The sequence below is a fragment of the Phyllostomus hastatus genome, unplaced genomic scaffold, assembly GCF_019186645.2.
Source record: "Phyllostomus hastatus isolate PE091 unplaced genomic scaffold, TTU_PhHast_1.1 phas_scaffold_442, whole genome shotgun sequence".
NCBI classification, from domain to species: domain Eukaryota; kingdom Metazoa; phylum Chordata; class Mammalia; order Chiroptera; family Phyllostomidae; genus Phyllostomus; species Phyllostomus hastatus.
Window position 1 is genome coordinate 4,369,579 of NW_025334030.1, and position 17,814 is coordinate 4,387,392.

Sequence of the window (17,814 nt, forward strand, 5' to 3'; positions counted from 1 at the left end):
CCCTGTCCTTTTACACCCCCCTACCCTGGTGCGGGTGCGAACACCTGCCCCATTTTAGGGATGCACAAGCTGAGGCCCAGTTGTCTGAGGAGTACCCCCGCTGGCTCAGCGCTCAGCCCCTTGCCCTTGACGACGCGACACAAGGTCACGGAGGTCTGACCTCCTGCCCTACAGCACACCGCGTGTTCCACAGATGCCCCATCCCACTGGCCAGCACAGGCAGCGGATCGGACAGCCCGGCACGGAACGTGACGTCACCAAATTGCGACTGAGGAAGGCCTGGCCTCCTGCGTGCGTGGTTGCGCTGGGCATTCGGGAGGAGGGATATGGCGCGTGAGCTGAGGGCTCTGCTGCTGTGGGGACGTCGCCTGCGTGTGTCGGCGCTGGCGGCCGCCCCGGGAGGTAAGGGCTGCTGGGCCGGAGTCGGGGATGCAGGAGCACCCTGAGACCTGGAGTCCGTAGCGACCTCGGTGGAAGCACGGAGACGCAACCCTTTGCGCCGTGTGGGGGACTGGGAGATTTATTTGCGTAATGCCCGTCGAGTGGCGAACTGGGTCCCAGAGGGTTACGCGTATCCTCTGGCGGTAACGCCTTTAAGCTCTGGCTCGTGCGACTACATTAGGGGCTTCTCCTTGAGCCGGGGTGAGGCCTTGGGGCCTTGGGGCCTTGGGCTCCTCGGGCTCCTCGGGCTCCTCGCTCCTGCTATCCACAACATTTTTGGGGAGTGCAATCCGAGGACGAGTGTGTGTGCTGTGCAAAGACGTCACCAGCTTGGTCACTTAAGTTGCTTAGTTGTGCTTTTCTTTCTCCCTGTGTCCAAGTGATTTATTCATGAGTAACAACATTAGCCACTTCAGTCGACACCGAGTGCCTACTCCAGCTGTGACGCACACTGCAGTGAACTGGCGCCCTGGGCCCTCCGTCAGCCCCTGGACTCCAGTCTTTGACCACCTAGCCTGAGGGCATGGGATTGGTGTGTGCTGAAATAAAGAATGACCATAATGTCTGCTCCTCATTCACAAGTAACTGCTGGTGGGTATGTTGCCTCACCTTTCAGGCTGTGTAAGGTTGCACACATTAATATATGTGTCTAACATTTTTATGTAAAAAGCATTGTGCTACAGAATTTTTGTTTTAAAGGTCTCAACATGGCCACACTTATTTTCGTCAGTAAGCACAGGTCTACGGCTTTCCAGGGCTGTGTATATCATATTTTATAGTCAAATCATCATTTAATCAATATTGTCCTATTAGTGGACATTAAACCTATTTCCAGCACTTCCGGTGAAAATGGTGGGGTAGGCAGACATGGCTCACCTCTTTGCACAACCACATCCTAATTACAACTAAAATACAGAACAATCATCACTCAGAACTGGCAGAAATCGAGTTGAATGGAAGTCTGACAATTACGGAAATAAAACACATCCATCCAGACTGGTAGGAGGAGCACAGATAGGAACAGGCTGGTCCCTCACCCACATGTGGTGGATAAAAAAAAATATATATGGCAGGGTTATCTCGGGAGTGAGGAGTTGCAGCCCCATGCCAGGCCCCCAAGCCCAGGGTTCCGGTGCCAGGAAGATAAGGATCCATGACTCTTGCCTGTAAAAACCAGCAGGGATTGAGTTGGAAGAAACAGCTGGAGCCCCAAGTAGTTCCTCTTAAAGAACCCACATATGGACTCAGCTACTCAGACTCGCTCTCTCTGGGCTCCAGCATCAGGGCATCAGCTTGAAAGGTACCAGTGTAATACAGGGAGAAACTGAAGTGTCTGGCATCAAGGCAAGCAGAGGTCATTGCCCCTTTTCTAAACCCTCTTGCCAAAGAGCTGGCAAGCTGGGGCCATATCTGACACTCTATCAACCTGGTGAACATTGTTTGACCCTCCTTGGAGATGCCCAGAGACTCAGTCCCACCTAGCTTCATAAGCTTCATAAGCTTCATACTCATGCTTCATAATTTCCTAAATCCTATCAAACAAGCAATTGCTGGCTTTTGCCCCAGGCCCAGCAACAGCAGCCAGCCAGCCTAGATATCACAGCTTGGCTTCGCCTGGGAACCTCCAAGCCCAGAACAAATAGCTGCCATCTCAGATTGCTTTACAACTCAGGCAGGGTGGCCCCAGACAAAACATGGGTAGGGTCTGACCTTTGCCTGCACCACTCAGGAAACCCCAGGGCCAGCACACCCATAGGACAGCTACAGACCATGTCAGAGTACCCACTTACCCTGCCCCTGGATAGCTGATCCTCCACGGAGGGTGGAGGTGGGTGGTCAGTGGTCACAACCAGTCCTTGTAGGTGACTGGTCTGGGCAAATCCCCTCCATTGATCTGTCAACATCAACCAAGTCCCAGCTACAAGAGGAAGGTGTACTTCAGCCCACATGGAGGGCGCACCTAGAGTACCCAGCTTGGGTGGTAAGGGAGGCTGTGCCACTGGACCTTATAGGACACCTGCTACATTAGACTACAATACCAAGACATGGAGTTAGAGCAGTTCTACCTAATTCATAGAAACAAACACAGGGAGGCTGCCAAAAGGAGGAGACAAAGAAACATGGCCCAAATGAAAGGACAGATCAAAACTCCAGGAAAAGAGGTAAATGGAGATAATCTATTAGACGCAGTGTTCAAAACACTGGTTATAAGGATGCTCAAGGATATTAGGGAGGACCTCAGCAGCATAAAGAAGATTCACTCAGAAGCGAAGGATACACTAACTGAAATAAAGAATAATTTACAGGGAAGCAACAGTAGAGTGAATGAAGCTGAGAATGAGATCAATGCTATGGAAATAAGGAAGCAAAAAATAACCACCAGAACAACAAAAAGAAAAAATTCCAAAAAAGTGAGGATAGTATAAGCAGCCTTTGGGACAACTTCAGGAGGTCCAATGTTCACATCATAGGGGTGCAAGAAGGAGAAGAGTTAGAGCAAGAACTTGGAAATCTATTTGAAAAAATAGTGAAAGAAAACTTCTCTAGTTTGGTGAAGGAAATAGACATGCAAGTTCAGGAAGCAGAATGAGTCCCAAATAAGATGGGTGCAAAGAGGCACACTCCAAGACACATCATAATTAAAATGACAAAGGTTAAAGATAAAGAGAATCTTAAAAGCAGCGAGAAAATCAGTTACCTACAGCAGAGGTCCCATATGGCTTTCAGCTGATTTCTCAAAAGAAACTTTGCAGGCTAGAAGGGATTGGCAAGAAATATTCAAAGTCATGAAAAGCAGACACCTACAGCCAAGATTGTCCTACCTAGCAAAGCTAACATTTAGAATTAAAGGGCAGCTAAAGAGCTTCCCAGACAAAAAACTAGAGGAGTTCATAATCACTAAACCATTATTATATGTAATGATACCAGTGAGGGAAGAAAGTTCCCTCTTAAAGAAGAGCTACTGTACTGAAAAATCAACAACAGACTCAGTCTCCAAAAGCAAATGTGATTGTGTTGTAAAGCAGACAGGCTAATGGATTGGTCATTTCATGTGGCTGGGTAACTATCATGACCACTATAGCCCCTGAGCCGCGATTCCTAATCTCATGGGATGATCTTGTTCTCAAGATTTGATATTACCAGAGTGAGATCATGAGTCAGCCACGATGGAACTGGTTGGTGCTCGAGTTAGTGTTAAAGCGTTTTCTGATCTGTGTGTGCTGGAACCTTTGCTGAAATTTTCTGACTTGGAAAGAGAGTTGTAAAGGGTGAGGAGTCTGCTCCAAGCACCAGAAAGGTCAGAAGAGTGAGGTTCCCTTCTTTGTTGGAGGACTGAAGCACTGCAGATTTATTTCCCAAATGAAGCACACCTGGACTGTGTCTGGTGGCAACCTCCCACTTAGTACTTTTTTCTTTTGTTTATTTTGCTTAGTCCCTCTGGTCTCATTTTGTTTGGGGTAATACTATTTAATTTCTACCCTTACACCTCTTGTGCTCCAGCCTTCACAAGAATCAAATTTCTTCACAAGGCAAATTTCTGGTGTTTCCAGACTGCTTTTTGGGATGAAGGAGTAGCATTTGCTGGTCAGATTTCACTTTCTCAGTGAGACAGCTAGTTATGCTGCTAATATGATGTGGTAATATAGGTTTTGTTCTTTAACTGCCTAGACTTTGAATGGCACTGCCATCTGAATAAATCATGGTGCTGGGGTGTAGGGCCTGCACCAGCAGAACACACATGGCTGGCCTGCCCAGGAGGCACCAGGTGGGCCTTTGGCACGAAAGCGTGAGATGCTTGGTTGTGTGGGGGTGGGTGAGTTATCCCATTCACCTGTAAAAGATCAAACAACCCAAATGTAATAGATTAGCAAGGCCTTATTTACTTGGCTGGAGCTATGACAAAAGAGAATCTCCAAGTGGTTTGCTACCCCTGGGCAAAAAGAGAAGGAATGCAGCTTGAAGAAAGAGGGGGAAGTGAGGTTGATGAGAAAACTATGAAGGAAAATAAACATTTCTCACTCTCCCAAATGTCATAACCATGAGCAAAGGTGATTTCCATAAAGGAAACTTAACTGAGATCAGCAATCTCAGACCACAACACTGATTCTGGGTCAGTGAAATGTACTCAATTCATACTCAAAGTGAAATGCTTTAGGTTTTTTTTTTAATTCTTTTTTTTTTATTTTTAGTAACAATGTTTTATTTTATTTATTTATTTTTTATTTTTTTATTTTTAGGGAGGGAAGGGAGAGGGGGAGAGAGAGAGAGAGAGAGAGAGAGAGAGAGAGAGAGAGAGAGAGAAACATCAATGTGCGGTTGCTGGGGGTATGGCCTGCAACCCAGGAATGTACCCTGGCTGGGAATCGAACCTGGGACACTTTGGTTCCCAGCCCGCGCTCAATCCACTGAGCTACGCCAGCCAGGGCTAAATGCTTTAGGTTTAAGTCAGATGTTCTTTATATATATATTATTGATTATGCTATTACAGTTGTCCCATTTTCCCCTCTTTATACCCCTCTGCCCTGTTCACCCCCTCCCACCCACACCCCCTCCTTTAGTTCATGTCAATGGGTCATACATATAAGTTCTTTGGCTTCTACATTTCCCATATTATTCTTGCCCTCCCCTGTCTATTTTCTATCTACTATTTGTGCTACTTATTCTCTGTACCTTTTCCCCCTCTCTCCCCCTCCCACTCCCCTGATGCTAACCCTCCATGTGATCTCCATTTCTGTGGTTCTGTTCCTGTTCTAGTGGTTTGCTTAGTTTCTTTTTGTTTTTGTTTTAGGTGTGGTTGTTAATATCTGTGAGTTTGCTGTCATTTTACTTTTCATAGTTTTTATCTTCTTTTTCTTAGATAAGTCCCTTTACCATTTCATATAGTAAGGGCTTGGTGATGATGAACTACTTTAACTTGACCTTATCTGAGAAGCACTTTCTCTGTACTTACATTCTAAATGAAAGCTTTGCTGGATAGAGCAATCTTGGATGTAGGTCCTTGCCTTTCATGCCTTTGAATACTTCTTTCCACCCCTTCTTGCCTGTAAGGTAAGAAATCAGATGACAGTCTGATGGGAACTACTTTGTAGGTAATTGTCTCCTTTTCTCTTGCTGCTTCTAAGATTCTCTCCTTATTTTTAATGTTGGCTAATGTAATTATGATGTGCCTTGGTGTGTTCCTCCTTGGGTCCAACTTCTTTGGGCCTCTCTGAGCTTCCTGGACTTCCTGGAAGTCTATTTCCTTTGCCAGATTGGGGAAGTTCTCCTTCATTATTTGTTCAAGTAAGTTTACAGTTTCTTGCTCTTCCTTTTCTCCTTCTGGTACCCCTATGATTTGGATGTTGAAACGTTTAAAGATGTCCTGTAGGTTCGTGAGCCTCTCCTCTTTTTTTTGAATTCTTGTTTCTTCATTTTTTTCTGGTTGAATGTTTCTTTCTTCCTTCTGGTCCACACTGTTGATCTGAGTCCCAGTTTCCTTCCCATCACTGTTGGTTCCCTGTGCATTTTCCTTTATTACAGTTAGCATAGCCTTCATTTTTTCATCTAATTTGCAGCCAAATTCAACCAATTCTGTGAGCATCCTGATTACCAGTACTTTGGACTATGCATCTGATAGGTTGGCTATGTCTTGGGTCGCTTAGTTGTATTTTTTCTGGAGCTTTGATCTGTTCTTTCATTGGGCCATTATTTTTTGTCTCAGGGTACCTGTCATGTAGTAAGGAGCTGAGCCTTAGGTGTTCACCAGAGCAGAGCAACCCATATCTCTGTGTTGTGACGCTGTATGTGGGGAAGGCATCCAGAGGGGACAGTGGCGCTTGCTCCGCTCTCCGCTGGTTTTCAGTCACTTTCCCCGCTTCCTACAAGCAAAGTGGGCCCTTCTGGTGCTGATTCCTGGTGGGTGGGTTTGTGTATGTTCTAGGACCCTGTGGGTCTCTCCAACGAACTCTCCTGTGAGGCTGGGAGTCTCTCCCGCTGCTGCCTCAACCCCCATAGGCCTTTTCAATCGGTGTTTTGAGGCTTTCTTTCCTTGTGCTGGAACTCCAGGTTGTGTGGTCTGTCTTGCTCCCCAGTTGTTCCTCCCGGTTGATCTTCACATGAATGTGGGACTGCAGGCTACACCAGCCACCATCTCGCCGGGTCCACCAGCTGCTGCCTTGCCACCAGTTCTCTCCGTGCCCCCGTCTCCGCCTCTCCTACCGGTCTGGATGAATTTGTCTTTAATTCTTGGTTGTTGGACTTCCATACAGTTTGATTTTCTGTCAGTTCTGGTTATTTACTGTTTTTAAATTGTTGTCCTTCTTTCAGTTGTGGGAGGAGGCACAGTGTGTCTACCTTTGCCTCCAGCTTGGCCGGAAGTTATCTCAGAGGGTGTTATTGAGTTGCATTTTTGGTGTCCTCATTATAGCCAGCTAGAAGTTTTCTTCAACACCATCCTGCTCAGTCTTGATATGGAAGAGTCACTTTTTCGTAGGAAGCTGCTGTTTGCTTGGTCCACAAAGACGTTCTGCAGCATTTAGTAAAGATAGGTTTCAGGATGTTTATTTCTGGTATAGCTAGCTATTTCTGCTAAAGTCATTAGGAATTAGGACCATGAAAGTTATGGCTCTCCAAGCTGTTTGCTTATTGAGGAGAGGGGGCTCATCTCTATCTGCTTTTTAACCAGGTAAATACCCACAGATCAGGTAAATCGAATAGGTATAGCTGGGTCATGGGTGTAACTAATTTTAAAAACAGATAACCAAGAAATGTGATTGGAATATAAATTAATGTCCGGATAACCAGAATGAATACCATATTTAAAAAACAGAAGATTGTATAGCAATACTATTAGGAACAAATAGAAAAGCTGAAGTCTTTCTAGTGGAATTGGACATGCCAGGTAGCTGATGTGGTACCAGGAAGGAGAAATGCAAGTGCATTGCCATTGTAGTTCACACACGTCAGTATTCTAGCATTTTCAGGGAACGGAGCACCCGAATAGGTTTTCCATGAAGCTCACTTTTAAAGTAGTGCATTTCATTTTAACCACAATTAGAAGTCTTTGTAAAACACAAAATCATTAAATGGAATACAACTGAACTTTGATATTTACAGGGTCAATATTGTGAGGGTTAACTTATAGTCCTCTGTGGTAACATACAGGCCCTCTGGGATGTGACGACTTTTAAAACTGCAGTCTTGAGCATTTCTGTGGCTTTCTTTTTTTAAATCACAGCACATTAACTTTTAAAAAAATATTTATTGGTTTTAAAGAGAGAGGAGAGACAGAGAGAAACATTTATTTATTGTTCCACTTAGTTATGCATTCATTGGTTGATTATGTGCCCTGACTTGGGATCGAACCTGCAACCTTGGCAGGTTGCAATGGTCTGACTAACTGAGGTATTTGGCTGGGGCTCCTCTTGTTTAACTTGACAGGCCTCCTTGGATCTATGTTCATTCCTCTCCCAGTTTTCAGATGGGCTTTTAGATGGTAAAACTTGTTAGAGACACATTTTTTAAAAGAGAGAAGGATTTTGAGCCGGGACAGGAATAGTCTTGTATGAATAAAGTTGGGGGTGTGGATTTTATGTCCTATATTTTGACCATTCAAAGGTGCCCCTGTCTTTGTTACTTGTTTTGTTTCTTTGTATTCAGGGAGTTGATATTTCTTGGTAGAATGTAATTATAAGTATAGCTTGGTAGAAAATTATTAGAACAAGCCCTGAAACATAATACAGTTTAAGAAGCAGTGAAAATGTTTGAGTATACCAGTAGTAAGAACTTAGACATTTTTGAGGGAATACAAATCTTCATTTGATACCTAAGTAGAAAGTGGTATTTCCACTTTCTGTCTATTGCTATTCTTAAATCCTACTGAAGTAACTGCTGAACTTAAGAAACAAAATGTTTGGAGGAATTTCAGATGTGAATGAATAGCTGACTTATGATATCAAGTGATAATTGAGAGAATAAAAAAACTACCCAGGTTGACTTACTGAAAAGCAGAGAATTTCATGCTTCTGAGCATAAAGGTAAGGTAAAATAATTGGATGTGTTCCAGGGGAAAAAACGAGAGGCTACTTTCCAAAGCACTCCAGTTTTTCTAATGTAGTATTTATATCTTGTGGGAGAGCATTAATTCTGCTTTTCACTGATCTGCAAGTACCTTTAGTTTATAGAATTTTAAATTTACAAACTTATTTTTTTAAATATATTTTACAGAGCCTGAGCTTTAAACTTAGAAATGTTTAGCCCGAAATCAGATTAGTGAGCCCTGGCTGGCGTAGCTCAGTGGATTGAGCGCGGGCTGGGAACCAAAGTGTCCCAGGTTCGACTCCCAGCCATGGTACATTCCTGGGTTGCAGGCCATAACCCCCAGCAACTGCACATTGATGTTTCTCTCTCTCTCTCTCTCTCTCTCTCTCTTCCTCCCTGCCTGCCTTCCCTCCCTAAAAATAAATACATAAAATCTTTAAAAAAAAAAAAAGAAATCAGATTAGTGAATTTCAAACTTTTGGTTATAAACTCCCGGTAAGAAATGCATTCACATCATGACTTCCTATCCAAGAAAACGTATACCATACAAACACCCGTACATACTCAGCTAAATGAGTTTCGTAAATACCCATATTATGCTATGCATTCTTATACTTTAATTTCATTTAAAAAATTCTGGTTTAACCCACTGAACTGATTTCATATCCAGTGGGTCACTGATCTTAAACTGTGGTTTGTGAAACACTTCATGTGGCTCTACCTTCTGAGAAAATAACCACATGCTTACCGAGGGCCTGCTCTGACTCTAGCGTTATCATGGGCAAAATAAAGACATGAGACGTTCAGAGGTGTAGCCCACTGAAACATCTCCTACACAGTGTAGCAATATCAGCTCATCAAACAAACATCTGAGGTGCCTCCTGCATGCCTGACACTGCTCTGCTGGGTGCTGTGGGATGTCCAGGGGACAGCACAGACAAACTCCTGGCCCTTAATGGTGCTGGGATGGCGTGGGGTCAGAGGCAGACAAGTCAATGCTGTATGAACGTTATGTGAAATTTTATGAAGGAACCAAAACAGGAAGGGGGTCCCAGTAGACAATAGGGTGGTCAGGGAAGGCCTCCATGGAAGGTGGCATTTAAGCAAAGCCTGGAAGGAGATGAAGGTGTTCAGGAAGAGCGTTTCAAGCAGGAGGAACAGCCCACATAAGGGTCCTCGCTGGCATAGTGCGGGGATGGCACGGAGGCCAGGGTCAGTGCTGGGGGGACTCTTGAGAGGAGTCAGGTTAGAGTAGTGTGCCACGTTCATTTAAGTGACTCTGACTTCACAGATTGAGATTTGGGCATGGGTAAGAGTAGGTATTAAGTTAGAGTTAAAGCTTACTTCATAGAAGTTTTCTGAGAAAAATCCTATCTATGTTTTTTTGAGCAGGGAGTTGTGTTTTCTAGAACTAATTGGTATAGCAAAAATATCTTTCATCCTGACTCTTAGTGTGATGACCAGCGGTACCAGAAAAAGCCTCTGTGGCAACACACTCCCATTCTCTTAGAAGAGAAACAACACTGATCTGGAATATTCAAGACTTAATTTTCTTGCACTTTCATGTAATATATCTTGGGCTTTGTTTTACATTGAGGCACAGAGCACTAGTATTCCACTCTCTGGGTATACCTTCCTTTATTTAAACCTCCCCTGATGGACATTTAGGTTGTTTGCGGGGCTTTTTTTAAAATCACAGAACCTAGGCAATACCAGTGTTGGTAAGAATGTGGAGAAGTTGGAACCCCAGTGCACTGCTGGCAGGAGTGCAGAACGGTGTGGCACTCAGAAAACAGTGTGGCGGTTGGTTCCTTGGATAGTTAAGTGTACAGTTATTGTTTGACCCACCACTTTTATTCCTAGGTGCATATCCCAAGAGAATTCCAAATATATATCCACACAGAAACTTGTAGAGCAATATTTATACCAACATTGTTCATAAGAGCGAAAAAATGGGAGCAACCCAGTTGTTTATCAGCTGGTGAGTAGAGAAACATCATGTGGTCTGCTCATACAATGGACTACTAATTTAGCCATTAAAAGGAATGAATGAGGTATGCTAAGTGGTCCAGTGTAGGTGCACTTTGAAAACATTATGTTAAGGGGAAGAAGCCAGACACAAAAGACCACTTACAGTATTTCATTTATATCAAATATTGCCCAGACCAGACAAATCCATAGAGACAGAATGCAGTTAGCTGCCAGGAGCCTCAGGGTAGGGGGTTGGAGGTAGAAGGTGTGGAGAGAATGAGGAGTCACTGCTGGTGGGTAAGGGGTTACCTTCTGATAAAAATGTTGTGATAAAAAGTTAGATGTTGCTGACAGTTATACAACTTTGTAAATGCATTAAACACTGTTTACTTGTATACTCTAGGTGAGTTATATCTCAATAAAGCTGTTTTTAAAATATTACTTGTTTTATTCCAGCTAAAGCTTTTATTTTTACTTTTAAGTCTTTCTGGAAATTTGTTTGATTTATTAAGTGAGGGAGGAAATCAGTTTTAACACTGTAGCTTTAAATTAATGTGCTTTAATATTTAATACATTTCCTCATGTTTAAAAAAGTTTCTTGACTAGTTATAAACATTTATTTCTCCATATGAATTTTAGAATTAACTCGAATAGCTTTTTAAAAAGCCTGTTTGAGTTTTCATTGGGATTATGTTAAAAATATAAGACTAATTAAGAGAATTTATATCTTTAGATATTTATTCTTCCTATTCAGGGACATTTTCCCAGGCTTTTCATATCCCTTTGTAAATGTATTTTATTTCCCTAGTAAATTTTTTTAGTGTGTGCTTTGTAATTGAGTAGTTTTTTTAAAATGTAGTTTTTCAATTACAGTTTACATTCAATATTATTTGTATTATTTTTGGTGTACAGCATAGTGGTTAGACAGTCCTAGTCTTCAGACAGTGTTCTGCCCAATATTTCAGGTACCCACCTGGCATCATAATAGTTATGATGGTATTGACCATTTTCTGTGCTGTACTTCACATCCTCATGACTATTCTTTTTATTTTTTTAAGATTTTATTTATTTTTTAGAGGGGAAGGGAGGGAGAAAGAGAGGGAGAGAAATATCAATGTGTAGTTGCCTCTTGCACACCCCCTAAGAGAGGGAGAGAAATATCAATGTGTAGTTGCCTCTTGCACACCCCTACTGGGGACCTGGCTCTTAACCCAAGCATGTGCCCTAGACTGGGATTGAACCAGCAACCCTTTGGTTCGCAGGCCCACACTCAGTCCACTGAGCCACACCAGCCGGGGCCCTTGTGACTATTCTGTAACTACCCATAGTACTTCTTAATCCCTTCATCGTTTCCACCCATCCCCCCAACCAGCCTGATAACTGTTAAAATGTCCTTTATATCTGAGTTTGTTTTTGTTCTGCTTGTTTGTTTTTGTGTTTTAGAGTCTACATATTCGTGAAATCATATGGCATTTGCCCCTTTGTCTGACTGACTTCACTCAGCACAATAGCTTCCAGGTCCATCCATGTTGTTGCAGATGGCAAGATTTCATTCTTTTTCATGGCTGAGTCATAGTCCATTATACATATGCACCACTTCTCTGCCCATTCATCTTTTGATAAACATTTAGGTTGCTTCCATATCTTGGCTATTGTAAATAATGCTGCAGTGAACATATGTATGTATATGTCTTTTCAATTTAGGTTTTTGAATTTCTTTGGGTGAATACCCAGAAGTGGAATTGCTGGGTTCTTCTTTGTCTCTTATTATTAAGGTCTATTTTATGTGGTATAAGTATTGCTATCCCAGCTTTTTATTTGTTTGTTTTCATTTTCATGAAATATCTTTTTCTATCCCTTCACTTTCAGTCTGTGTGTCTTTCAGTCTGAAGTGAGTTTCTGGTAGACAACATACATGAGGGCCTTGTTTTGTTATCCATTCAGCCTCCATATCTTTTGATTAATGCATTTAATTCATTTGCATTTAAAGTAATTGTTGATACATATGTATTTATTGCCATTATTCATATATATTTTTAAAGATTTTATTTATTTTTAAAGAAATGGAAAAGGAAGGAGAAAGAGAGGGAGAGAAACATCATTGTGTGTTTGCCACTTGCCCACCCCCAGCTGGGCCCACAACCCAGGCATGTGCCCTGACTGGGAATCAAACCCACGACCCTTTGGTTTGCAGTCCAGTGCTCAATCCATTGAGCCACACCAGCCAGAGCATCATTATTCACATTTTTAATCTTTTTTTTTTCTTCTCCTTACAGAAGATCCTTTGACATTTCTTGTAATACTAGTTAGGTGGTGATGAGCTCCTTTAGCTTTTTCTTGTCTGGGAAGCTCTTTATTTGTCCTTTTATTCTAAATGACAGTTTTTCTGGGTAGAGTAATCTTAGTTATAGGTCGTTGGTTTTCATCACTTTGAATATTTCTAGCTAATCTCTTCTGGATTGAAAAGTTTCTGTTGAGAAATTAGTTGGCAGTCTAATGGGAACTCTCTTGTAGGTAACTACTTTTCTCTTGCTACTTTTAAGAGTCTTTGTTTTTAACCTTTTGCATTTTAATTATGATGTATCTCAGTGTGGGCTTCTTTGGGTTAATCTTGTTTAAGACTCTGCACTTCCGGGACTTCTGTATCTGTGTCCTTTACCAGGTTAGAGAAGTTTTCTGTCGTTATCTTTTCAAATAGGTTTTCAATTCCCTCGACTCTCTCTTCTTTCAGTCCCCGCAGTATGTGAATGTTGGTATGCTTGAAGTTGTTGCACAGGCTCTTTATGCTGTCCTCATTTTGGTGGGATTCTTTTTACTTTCTGCTGTTCTGGTTAGGTGTTTTCTGTTTCCTTATTTTCTAAATTGATTATTTGATCTGCTTCGTCTACTCCACTGTTGATTTCCTGTAACGTATTCCTCATTTCTGTTAATGTAGTCTTTATTTCTGACTGGTTCTTTTTTTGTTTTCTGCTTTTTATGTTTCCTGTCTTTCTGTTGAAGTTTTCTCCAAGTCCATCTACTCTTCCCCTAAGTTCATTGATCATCCTTCTAACCAGTGCTCTATGCATTTGGTAGATTGCTTGTCCCATTTTGTTTAGTTCTTTTTCTGTACTTTTATTTGGGACACATTCTCCTCATTTTGGCTGCCTCTCATTATTTGTTTATGTGTATTTGGTAGAGCTTCTATGTCTTCCGGTCTTGGTAGAGTGGCCTTATGTAGTAGGTGTCCTGTAGGGCCCAGTGGCACAGTCTCTCTGGTCAGTGGACCTGTGCGCTCCAGGTGCACCATTATTCATAGTTTTATCTTTTTTTTCCACCCTGACCTGGCACCCTCCTGTTGTAGTTTAGCCTTGATTGCTGTTGGCGTATCAGTGGGAGGGATTTTCCCTCTAGGTTACATGGACTGGCTTTGAGGACTGGCTGTGATCACCATGGATGATCAGCTGTACAGTGGCCAACCCCACAGAGTAGGACTTACTTCAGTGGGGCTCTTGTGCCCACTCACTTGCCCTTTGAGTGTGTTGCTTGTGCAGGTGGTTGGGTGTTGCTTTGAGAAGGTCTGAAGCTGTCCACTAGGTGTGCTGGCTCTGGAACCACCCAGGAGGTTTAGACCAAGGTCAGCCATCACCTGTGCCTTGCCTGGGGCCACCTGGCATACGCTACAAAGTGCTCTGCAGATGGCTGTTATTTGTGCTGGGCTTGAAGGTACCCAGGAGAGGCAAAGCTGCAAACTAAGGCCACCTGCCACTAATGCTGGGCCTGGGGCCACTTAGTGTGAGAAATGGGGCATGCCAAGGCTGGACATTGTTTCTTTGAGAGATTTTAGGAGAGTCTGAAGCATAAGCCAAGACAAGCCCTTTGTGTGGAAAAGCCACTGGAAAGGGCTGGCAAGTTAGGTGGGGCAGGGTCTCGGAATTACTAGGGTATGGTGAACAGAGTTAGCCAGGTTGATGGAGGCTTAAATACAACACCTGCCAGCTCTGTTGGTGGGGAGGGCTCAGAAAAGGAACAATGGCTTCTGCCAGCACTTCTCTCTGCGAGGGGTCTGCCCCTTTGGCTCTCTTTCTGATGCAGACAATGTAGTTCTTCCCCATATGTCTCTGGTGCCTTTTGAGCTGCTACTCTAGTGCTGGAGCTCAGAGCAAGTGAGTCCAAGTAAGTCTGTGTGTGGACCCTTTCTAGAGGAAACCTGAGACTTCTGCAGCCCCTCCATCTCACTCTGCTACAATCTCCATTGGTTTTTGCAGCTAGAAGTTATGGGGACTTCTCTGCCAGTACTGGAATACTGTGCTGGGGGGCCTGGTGTGGGGCTGAGACCCTTCACTCCTCAGGTGGATCTCTGCAGGAAAGATAACCCTCCTTATTTTTATCTGACACAGGTTGGTTGGGGACCAATCTGTTCTGCATCTCCACCCTCCTACCAATCTTGACATAACTTCTTTATATCCTTAGCTGTAGGACTTCTGTTCAATTAGCTTTCAGGTGATTCTGAATGATGGTTTTGTAGTTTAGTTGTAATCTTGGTGTGTTGTGGGAGGATTGGAGTACCACATTTACTTGTGCCACCATCTTAATGGGAACCTGTCTGTAACTGGGTAATTTTTATAAATAGGTTATTTATAAGTTATTTTTATGTATTGATTTTAGAGAGAGATACATAGGTTATTTTGTAAATAGCTTATTGGTATACATAGCACAAAAATTCAAAAGACACAAAGGTGTGTGCAGTGAAAAGCGCATCTGACTGCTACCCTCACACTCCGGCTTCTCCCTGGTGGCAGTCCTCTTAGCTACTTTCTTGGGTGTTATCTCACAGATGCTCGGCGTATGAGAATTTATGTGTATGTGTGTACACATGTAGATATATATTTAAACATCATGATAGCAAATGCAAACCACTGTTCTGGACCAGTTTTTTCCCTTAATATAGCTTACAGATAATTCAGCATCAGGAGACTTGACACAGAGCTGCCTCATTTTTCTGTGTCAGAGTATTTCATTATATACATGGTCTATCCAAAAGGTTATCCAGCCATGTGAAAAATAGAGACATTTATTTAAGAAGGTACAAGATTCAAGACACATTGTATATAGGACAATGACACCTCAGTCCCCTTCAAAGTAGGCACCCTGGGACCTCACACAGTTCTCGCAGTCACCATCAGCTTCCCTGTCATATTTTCCTGAATCTCATTGATGATGTGAAATCTTTTTCCTTTCCAAAGGTGATTTTAGTTTTGGGAAAAGCCAGAAGTCACAGGGCACCAAATCTAGGTTGTTAGGGAGGTTGAATCACTTGGGTGATTTGATGTTTTGCCAAAAAGCTCTGCATGAGATGTGGTGCATGAGCAGCACATTATAGTGAAGAAGCTGCCAATCACCAGTTGCCCACAGCTGTGGTCTTTTGAATCATCCCAGTAGTTCCCTCGGAGGAATGTTCAACCTTCACCTAAATTTGATGCAGATTTGTTGCTCTATTCAGTCATTTTTAATGTGACAGCCATGCAGTACACATGCTCACTCATGGTGTCTATGCCCCCACTGATTAGTACAGTGAACTTGTCATTGTTCACTCATGTGCATTCCAGTCCACTCTCCTTGGCTGCTAAGTTACATCACTGTTGCGTGAACTGTTCTCTTTATATTAACAATGTTGGACTTTTTCTGGACAGACCTCATATATATAAAATTTATTTACTAATCCTCTACTGATGACCCTCAGCCTGGTCATTAACTCCTGAAGGGACCCATACACTGGATCCTCATCTGGTGTGTCTCTGTGGGCCTTCATGTGACCCCTGACATTGATGATGAGAAGAGGCACTTTCATGATAGCTACTTTTTTTCAAGAGTTTAATTATTGTTTTGATTAATTATTTCTTTGGTTATCCATTGAGAAGTCTTTCTGTCACTTCCATCCCCTTCTACATTCCCTCCCCCATCTTCGTAGGTCATCATTATTAGTTGCCTGTATATCCTGTCAGTGTTTATAGTACAGATATACATCTTCTACAAGGATATGTGTTTTTCTGTATTCTCTTAGTTATTTACTAGATCTGGGAGAACTTGCTGTATTGGCATATAGAGTTTCTTTGTTCTTTTGCTTGTTTGTTTTTAATAGCTACATAGTAGTGGTTGCTTGTTGGGAGGTACCGTGGCTTATTTGCTAGTCTTTTGCAGACAGACATTTAGGTGGTTTCCCCTCTGCTGGTTCAGGTGTATCCATAGAATGAAGTCCTTAAAAGAAATTTCCAGATTAAAAGGTTATATATGCATTTTGTAACCTTGATGGATTTGGCCAAATTGCCTTCTATTGGGCTCTGGTTGTTTCCTGCTGACCTGGTTGGTTCTCCTTAGGGTCACCAGGAGCACTGTCTGAAAGTTGCTCCTGAAAGGAGCAACTCTATTCACATCTCTCCCTTTATCTGAGCTGGTGAGGATTAACTATGGTACGAACTGGAACACAGTGCCCAAAGGTGATGAGGACTCTGGTCAGCAGGGTCTGTGTGTTGTGGCTGTGACAAACATTCACATGGACTGCAGAAGTCCTGTGGAGAAAAAGGGACAGCATGGCCACTCTCTGAGTGAGAGAGGGCCCCGACCCCTGCCCGGACAGGCTTTTATTGCTTTTCTGGGCACATTACATTGAGGATGGTCCTCATTTACTGTGCACAGGTTCGCCTTAGGTGGTTACCTTTTACAGAAAACAAAGGGGAGGAAGTTGCTAATTACTTCAAAGAAAAAGGATATTTGCAAATGTAAGCGGAAAAGTGGTTGAACTGGTTACACTCCATACTTGGGAGGTTTAGCACAGATGTTAGGAATTTACTTTAAATATATATAGTAAACATTTGCTGGCTCAATTCAGGGTGAGGGAGTCTTAGCAAAAAGCAAGCCTCAAAGCAGCCTAGGTACAATGCAGGCCTGATTCCCCATAGGAAAACTGATCTGTGGGCTCGGTTCCTGTGTGCCGACTTGCTCCCCGCCGGTTTTCTGAATCAGGGACTGGGCTACATTCTCCACTGCCACGTGGATAGGTTCCCTATACTACAAAGGGGCCTGAGATGAGGGAATGTTGATTGAGTTGTGCTGGGCCTCCCAGGCCCTGCCCTCTTCCTGGAGCTGCCTGGCTACAACTTGAACTTACCTACTATTCCAGGTTAGCTGTAAGGAGATCCAACCCCCCAGCCATGTTATGTCCCAATAGGGGACACTGCAGGTTCTGACAGACTGTGTGTACATCTCTTATTTTTACAAGTTCAAAGTGACTCAGAAAGGTTGAAGTTGGCAGCCTGGCCCCTACCCCTAGCTTTATTTTCTTTTATTTTACCTTCTTCCCTTTTTCTTTCTTTCTTTTTTTTTTTTTTTAAGAGAGAGGGGAAG

At 42.9% G+C, this 17,814-nt stretch overlaps 1 protein-coding gene across 2 annotated transcripts in view; it reads left to right on the top strand.

Annotated features, from left to right (window-relative positions):
* Positions 1-272: 272 nt before the first annotated feature.
* TRAP1 (TNF receptor associated protein 1) overlaps positions 273-17,814 on the top strand; it is a 69,110-nt gene continuing 51,568 nt past the window's right edge. The window contains exons 1-2 of one of the 2 annotated variants that reach the window (XM_045820694.1): positions 273-402; positions 822-1,032. In XM_045820694.1, coding sequence (XP_045676650.1) covers positions 993-1,032 — 40 coding nt within the window. In that variant the 5' untranslated portion in view covers positions 273-402; positions 822-992. The remainder of the gene's footprint in view (positions 403-821; positions 1,033-17,814) is intronic. The other variant, XM_045820693.1, reaches the window with a different exon arrangement.